The 8716-nt window shown below is 39.8% G+C and overlaps 1 protein-coding gene across 1 annotated transcript; it reads left to right on the forward strand.

The window, feature by feature from the left end:
- Window positions 1–678: 678 nt before the first annotated feature.
- Window positions 679–8288, forward strand: STEAP1 (STEAP family member 1). The gene is given in 6 exon segments (XM_036407026.2): window positions 679–710; window positions 712–820; window positions 3055–3159; window positions 3954–4466; window positions 5862–6026; window positions 7616–8288. Coding segments are annotated over 6 exon segments (1182 nt in total). The 3' UTR covers window positions 7874–8288.
- Window positions 8289–8716: the final 428 nt, after the last annotated feature.

The following is an 8716-nucleotide window of genomic DNA, read 5'->3' on the forward strand; positions in this document are numbered from 1 at the left end:
CCGCCCCCCGCGGCGGGACCTGCGGCGGGAAGGAGAGGCCGGGCTGCCGGGCCGAGGTGAGTGAGCCCGGGGGCGGGCAGGGGCCGGCCGTGCCCGCAGCCCCGCCGCGGAGGTGTCCGTCCGTGTGCGCCCGCCCGGCCGGGCTGTGGCGCGTTCCGAACCGGGCTCCGCCCGCCACGCGGCCGGGCCGGGCCGGGCCGGGCCGGGCCAGGCGGGGAAGCCCCGGCGGGCTCGGGCTCCCTGGGGCGGAGTGCTCCGGGCTCGTTCTGGCCCAGGAGCAGCGCCGAGCGACGCTCTCCGGCTCCCAGCCTCTGGGCTTTCATTCAGTTTTCCACCGAGCTCAGCAGAATTTTTGAAGAGCGGGGAAAGTTCTGAGCTCGCGTGCCGAGTGCCTGCAGCGTCCTGCACGGTGCAGCCGGCACTTGGAAAGCGAGATGCTCATGCCCAGCAGTTTCATGCTGTAATTTTCCGATCGTGCCGAGAGAAGGGTGCAGGCACTGCCCCGCACCCCTTCCATCACCTCCTCGTTATTATCATAGCCTGTCTGTTTCACCCATTTTTTCTTTTTTCATGAAACCAGCCCTGAAACTCCTTACTCAGAAAAACTTCCCAGTGACTTGGGATGATGTTTTCCCGGGGTGTCTGCACAGTGTGGATCCCTGATGGTTCAGCGTTACAATGAGCGTGCTGTCCCGGTACAAAATTCAGTACTCACAGCGCTGGAAACCTGGCTTTCTGCAGCGGGACGCCCTCCACCCTCGTTGACAGCTGTGTCCCAGAGCAGAAGGGATGTGCACTGAGGATGGACGTTAATATAACTGTTCCCTTTCATAACAGCTCTGGGTTAGATGACTAACTCTGTCTCTTGCAGGACCCCTAATTTTTCTTCAGATGTATTTCAAAAAGACATATAGTCTAGATGACTTCTTTCTAGTAATTTGTAAGGCACTGAGTAGTGAATTGTAGGTGCTCTTCTTTTGGGGTTTTCAAAGGCTATTACTGTGCTTTGTTACTGGGAAATAATTTCGTGTTAACTGGTATCAGAGGCCAAGTGGAATATGATGATATGACGCTTGAGTTTCCTTGCATGCAGTCGTATGGCTGAAACCCATAGTTCCCTGGATGAGCACATGCATTCATTCACATACTTTCTTTCTGTCTTGTTTTCTGCTGCATAAACCTTTAATGCTCTATTTAACATTGTATTAAATATTGTATCCCAAAAAAGCCAATAAATCAGCTTTTAGGATTAGCAGCTGGCATTCTAGCTCATGGGTTGCTTTTGTTCACATCATGGCATCATTTATTACATCCTCATCAATATAAACCTTTAACTGGAAACTAATCATGGACTCTTTGTTTCCAAATTTTCTGAATGAAGAGTGATAGGAGAATGAGAACTGGGTGAACCAGGCTTTTCCATACAGAGCTTCTCAAACTAAATTATGCTTTTGGACCTCTAAGACAGTATGGTAGCCAGAAGGTAGGCCTGAAAGACCTTCATATTATAAGTTCCTTAAAAATAGATGTGGATTTCACTGTATTTGTTATTAGGTTTTTTACAGGTAAAGTTCCATTTGTAAACTGTTCTTTGAATTGTAACAGCTAGAAATTTTGTCTATTGAAACATGTAGAAGTAGAAATTCTAAAATCTGAAGCTTTGTGAACATACACAATACTCCAAAACTTTTGATAAAATCACCAGGACTAGCCCTAGGAATAGGGGGGAAAAACAGAAGTGTGCCTTCATGTGTCCATGCTTTCTTGTGTGCAGGATATACAAAGGATAAACTTTTTCTACACCATTAGCTGGTGTAGGAATGGCTTAACAGCCTGACCTTCAGACAGAATTCTTGTTGACCCTCCTCTGTAACACTTGTCTGAAAGGTTATGCTCAAAGGGAGAGCTGACTATCAGGAGGGAAAAATCCAAAGAGAAATACTAAGGAAAAAGCACTTCCAAAGGAATACTTCAGCTTCAGCTGCCTGGTGGCCTGGCAGAGAGCAAACCCTCATAGCAGACAGTAAAAGACTTTAAGACTCATCCACTGAAGGAACCAGACACAGTAAAAGAAAAATGGTCAAAGTCTGATTTCTCCATATTTCCCAAAAGATTTATGCATATAAAAGAATCAGTTAGAACAACAGTTGAGTAATTCAGCTGTTCAGTAGAAAAGTACAGGGAAGAGCCACCTAGTAATTTTCTTAAAGGTTGTCACAGAAAGTCACCCTGTGGTATGGCACTCTGAGCTTCCAGTAGCATGGTGCCAGGGCCTCTCCTCCTGCAGTGTGCAACAGTGTGACACACACCTGGCAAATCCTTGTTGCAAGGTCCTTGCAGGTCCTGTAGTTATTTTATGCTCTTCAAAATACTGTCTTTCCTGCTATCCTAGGATTTTCAGAAACATCTCTTTCTCTTTATCAATTCTCTTCCTTTTTTCTTCTTTTTATGCCATCTGATTTTTTGTGATTCCTAATAGCTTAGAACCTTTTCTGCTGCTACTTGTGGTGATGAGTATTGCCAAAATACCTGGGAACAGCATGAGGAAAGCTACAGTTTCTGACAATCTTGAAGGGAGAATACACCTCTAATGCCCCAGAGAGACTGTCAGGTCGACCAATCCTAAACCCTAAAATATATTAGAAACCACATCTCCATGGGCTTCTTGCATCAGAAAGTCTCATGAACTTAAAATCCATCTTCACAACATTTTACACGCTTTTTATGCAAGCTGTTTCAAACTAATTTGTGGTCATTTAAAAACTTGAATCAATGCATTAATTCCACTGGTGACAGGGATATTAGGCTTAAATATTATTTTTCATTAGTAATTTTGTTCTGTTGATTTATGCTCTCTTTTATTCTCTGCTTTGCCCAGAAAATAAGCTGAGCTTTTTCCATTCTCAGAGGACAGACTTTCCTTTCCCTAGTTGACTGTGCCTTTTCCAGCAAATGTGTGGAGGACAAGGAAGAAAACAATTTGAGCGAAAATAGGCCGCAAAGTTCCAGTATGGCATTTCAAAACCTGTTTTACATCCTGTATTTGTTTTGCAGGGAGTTTCCACAATGGAGAAGAGGGAAGGTGGTAATGGTGCAATTGATCAGAATGCAGGTCAGAACATCATGCCAAGAAGAAATACAGGAAATCTTAACTATTTGGTAATGTGTCTGTAAAAAAGCAGCTCATATGTCACATAGAATATTGCAATCCTTGATTCAGTTTTGTCCAGCGACAGTGTTACCATCACACTGGCATATCATGAATATTTCTGAAATGTTGTCACAATATTGATGTGAAGAGATAAAAAGATAGAGAACATCTCATTCAATTTAATCACAGTCCATGATAAAAAATAAACAAAGCTTGAGGCAGCTAAAAACTACATGAGAGTAGCTGCTAATTGTATCTTATCAGACGAGCAAAACTCCATAGAAATAATTTGGGATTTTTATGCAGGAATATAAAATTTATCTTTGGGGGAATCTTCATGATAGCAACATTGCACTCAGGAAGTTTTCCACTTCACACAAAAAAAGATCCAGAGAAAAAAATCGTTTAATCCTTCCTTGTTCGTGGTATTTGGGCTACATCATTAAGTCTATAGCTGAAATTTGAAATCTATAACTTATATAATAAGAAGTTGAAATGATGCTTCACATATTGTAATCCTTCCTTCCTTGCAGTATCGTTATCTTCCTGGAATGCAAATCTATTTTAAAATCACTGCAGATAATGAAGAATGGGAAATCTACGCTACAAGTGCTTTACTTAAGTGCTGACTATGCTGTTTGAAATATTATGTTTCCAAGTTACCTTGTCTTTAACAGTGCATATGTTTTGTATATGGTTCCACTGCAGTAAGTTCTAAAAGTCATGATGGCAAATACTGTCATTAGAGAAGTTTCTTATCTTCTCTTGAACTCACTTTGTATTTCTGTTCTGTCCCTTCCAGAATGTGGATATGCAGGTTGCCAATCCAGCAGAAGCAGCTGCACTTTTTGATTTACATCAAGCACACCATTTTGGTGAGTTTGAACACTCTTCAGAACGGCACTGCAAGCAGGATCTGTTCCCTAAGTGGCACTTGCCAATGAAGATAGCATCTGTGATCTCATTATTAACATTTATTTACACTTCCATGAGAGATGTCATATATCCTTTTATAACCAAAAAGGAAAACGTTTTCTATAAAATTCCAATCCTTGTCATAAACAAAGTTTTACCAGTGACTTCGATTACCCTTTTAGCACTAGTGTATTTACCAGGAATATTAGCTGCTAGTTTCCAGCTGTACTTTGGCACCAAGTATAAAAGGTTTCCCCAGTGGCTGGATAGATGGATGTTATCAAGGAAACAATTTGGACTTCTCAGTTTCTTCTTTGCTACATTGCACGCCTGCTATAGCCTGTGCTATCCAATGAGAAGATCATACAGATACAAGCTGCTGAACTGGGCATTCCAGCAGGTACGATGGGCACACGAACACCAACCCTTCTGTATTCAGAAAATCCTTGCAAATCTGGATGGGGGAAAGTCATTTTCATTGCCTTTGTTTGATTTTCAAGTACATTCACAGAGAGCACTGTTCAGGGATGGAGCAGGACCTAGTTGCCAAAGCATATAATAGAGTCAAGAGTCATCACAGCTGTGCCAATATATATTAAATAAGTAATTTTCTTAATTTGGGATTTTTTTCCCATCTATAAAATGCAAAATTGTATCTCACAGGAACATTTAAGTCTTTGGTACACTACTAGTTTAGTGTAGATTTCTTCTCTGGACCACTGAAATCTAGAAACAAAAACTGAGCACTGAACACAACATTTTTAGATGCCTTTGCCGCAGTGAAGGAGGGCTGAGGTAAATCACAGCAATCTGTATTTGCACAAACTAAATTTGTGAATACTGATGGCTCACATTTGGGCTGATACACACTACCTTATTTAAAGATAGGATTTCAATGATGCTTCTGACTCATGGTCAATAATTGGCTTGCAAAGTTCTCCAATATCCTCTGTAACCAGAAAGTTCCTAATACTCACCCATTTCCTTGGTGCCATAAGTAATGCAGTATTAGGAATATTCCAATATAAGGTATAGACTGCAAATATATGTTTTTGTTACCCCAAAGCACAATATGATGATGTCAATAGATTCTTAAGGTTTTTGTAAACAGTCAAATTATCTGTTGAAAACTCTGAAATCAGCCTTACTGGTAATCTGATGTGAATGGATTACTAGAAATTTCCTTGAGATTCCAGTGAAGATGCAGAAATTATCATATTTGGGGCATATTGTGCCATGGTGATCACTAGCAGGATCAAAGTGCTGTTGCAAGTAGTTGTAAGTAAAAGAAGCTTTGTCATCAGTTTATTAAAATCACAAATGTAACAAGTTGTGTTTTTTAAAAAAACAGAGCTAAACAACTACCATGGCAGGATATTTTTATTAAGAAAGCCTGCTGAATTACCTCCCTAAAGTAGAGCTGTTCATATATTTCCTGTTGTTATAATCTCCTTGATATGGTATTTAGCCATAGGTGGGGTTTTTTTCTTGTCAAAACCAAGATTTATCCTTGCTGTGAAGGCAGATTAAGAGGCCTCAGAATCAGGCTCTCCTGGGCCAAGACACTGATTAAGTCTAAATGCTTCTCTCTGAAAGCTCACCTTTGCTCTGGATATACCAGTGAAGGCTTTGTCATCAGGAGTAAACAGCAGTTATATTCAAAGACATTCAAACAAACCAAAATACTGTTTTTCTTTGCTTATTTCATTAATATTATGGTGAAAACAGTAAAATTATATTTAACACAAACAGCTAAGTGTGCCAATCTGTAATTTTTATGGTGTTCTTTTGGCAGGTCAAACAAAAAAAAGAAAATGCCTGGATTGAACATGATGTTTGGAGAATGGAGATTTATGTGTCTCTAGGAATTCTGGGACTTGCTTTGCTGGCCCTGTTGGCAATAACATCAATTCCATCTGTCAGTCTCTCTTTGACCTGGAGAGAGTTCCACTACATTCAGGTGTGGATGAACAAATATCATTACTGTATGTTGTTAGTCCCATTTGTAGAACTGTGTGTTATCAGCTAAGGCCATTAGGAGTTAGAAATATCAAACACAAAGTTAGTGAAACCAATGGAAAGGTTTGTTCCATACTCTTTGTTAACTGGTTTGTGAGAAATGTTCTTTCCATTACTCTTTTGTCAGAACAGGCTCTTGTGTTCAGTGTATAAAATGGAAAGAAAAGACAACTCCATACCACTTTTTTTCCTCCTCCTGACTTTGTGACCAGCAGCAGTTGTCCCTTTGAGACCTTTTCTTAGTTCTGGCACTGAAGTCATCTTCTAGGTATCTTACCTCTCCGGAACGTCCCATGTCCTGCTGAATTTGGAGTAGGTGGCATTGAATCAGTCAGTGCTGTTTCCATATAGCACACACAGGTTATTCTGAAAGAGACATCTTAGAACAGATGCTGAATAATCAAATCCAGCCAGTCTCGAGTTTGCTACAGCTGTGCTTGTTTCCTTAACCGGGGCATTTGTGTTGTTCTCGATTTTCTTGTGTCATATGCAGTAATAATCAGGGTGGTTCTGCTGACATCAGTATGGTGACACTAGACTTAAGCAAGTGCTGGATCAGGCCCTCAAACACCAAAATCTGAAAATTCAGTAATCTACTGAGTACCTGGCATTTGAAATTTTGATTTATATTTTAAAAGCAGATCTGAAGTGTATAATCACCAATTACTGATTTGATACTTCTGCCCACTCTATGAAGTCCATAATTTGTAAGTGTACAGAGAATATAGAAAAGTCAGGAGGAAGTCTCCAAATGCATGACTGCTTTCACTATTGAAAGACTGTGGTGAAGAAACCCAGATGAGTAATACTTCTGTGTTGGACTTACTTTATAAACAAATAACTTTATTACCTAAAAATCATGTTCTGTAGCAGAACAGCAGTTGGAAGCTGTAGCATTAAGCAGTTGGAAATACAGTGTTTGACTTCATTGATGAGTACAAGATTATTAAGTGACAAGATTACTACTTAAAATTACTAGTAAATTTTCTTTACTCCTGAATTTTGTAAACAAGCTAAGCCAAATTTACCACTATAAGTGAAATGAAAGACTTGAGTTTCCTGTAGTTTTGCAGGGCTTTTGCCATAGTACTAGACTTACTCGAGTTTGTGATTTTAATTTAGCTGAACATTTTTCTTTGCAAGCATTCAGTTAATCCCTTAATATATCTGGTTTTGAACTCATAATGATTTATCACGGAATTAAAGTAACTTAGTATGCAGATGTAAATTGAGATATTCAGGACTGAGCATGTTTCAGGAATAACCTGCAATCTCTTCTGTATTTTAGCTAAGTATCGTAGCATTACTTGAAAAATGTGCCTCTTCCATTTTCTTTTACACGGGCATAAAGGAGTACAGTTGGAGTCTTGACTTACAGTTGTTACCTTTTAGTTTAAAGCCAATGGTTGCTTTTCTTTGACTTGAGCATGTTGGTCAAGGCCCATCCAGATTTCTGTATTTGCTTAACAGAATACTTTTTTTGCCAAGTTGGGAAAAATAAATAGCTTGCTATTTTCTTTCTCTTTTCAGAGCAAGATGGGATATTTAGCCCTGCTGCTATGCACTGTTCATGCACTGGTGTTTGCTTGGAATAAGTGGGTTGATGCTAACCAATTCATCTGGTATACGCCACCTTCATTTATGGTTGCAGTTTTTCTTCCTATTGTTGTTCTGCTCTGTAAATGCGTACTGCTCCTCCCGTGTTTTAGGAAGAGGATAAGAAAAATCAGAAATGGTTGGGAAGCTAAGACACAAACCAATCAAACCAGCATAACTTCCAGACTGTAGATCAGATATGGACATTTCCTGTCTATGTATCTAAATATGCTCAAAGCTATGAAATTTTCACTCATGAGCTCTGTTTTCACGTTTGCTATAGATGTTTCTTTCTCACTTTTTCTTTTGGACTTCAGGAGTATGAGATACTTGATGCAATTTTGTAATTTTCAAAGACAGAAAACAAAAAACTCTATTTTACACTTTAATCTATTCAGTGTTTTGGTATTTGATGATTTCTTTCTTCTGACTCTCTGCTTTTAAAATCCAAGTGTTTCATTGTCTCAGTCCCAGTTCTTTTGTATGCAAAAGCAAACATAAATTGTTTCTCCAGATGACCACAGAAAGTAAAAAAATTATTACACCATAGAGCCCAGGAATGCTTTCTGCTTCACACAGCCATGTGTGTACCTTCATTAAATCTCAAAATTATAATGGGACAAAAACTGGAGTATTTGTCATCCCATTGCCTCTTACCACCAGCAGCCTGTGTTTCATTCTGCAGAGTGGGGACCTTGGCATATGAGCCAGACAGAAACTGTGTATTCCTGCCAGGTCTTGAACATACACAACTGAGCAAGCAGAATTACAGGGATCTTTACAAGGTAAATATCTCCTGAGGCTTGGGCACAGTCTAAAAAAAGAGGTTTTAGACTCAGATTTCCATCTTATCCAGGACTAGGTGTGTCTCTGTTTACTTGAAACGATAAAACATTTCCCATTTTTTATTCCATGAACACATTCTTTTGTTTCTGATGCTGGAAATTTTCCATGCTTTTGACCTAAGCCTGCAGCCCTTGCCATGTGCTAAACTTTTTTTGCACAAATTATTCCAGTGGGATAAATCCATCAGGT

Source organism: Molothrus ater, chromosome 1 (genome assembly GCF_012460135.2).
Source record: "Molothrus ater isolate BHLD 08-10-18 breed brown headed cowbird chromosome 1, BPBGC_Mater_1.1, whole genome shotgun sequence".
Lineage (NCBI taxonomy): Eukaryota > Metazoa > Chordata > Aves > Passeriformes > Icteridae > Molothrus > Molothrus ater.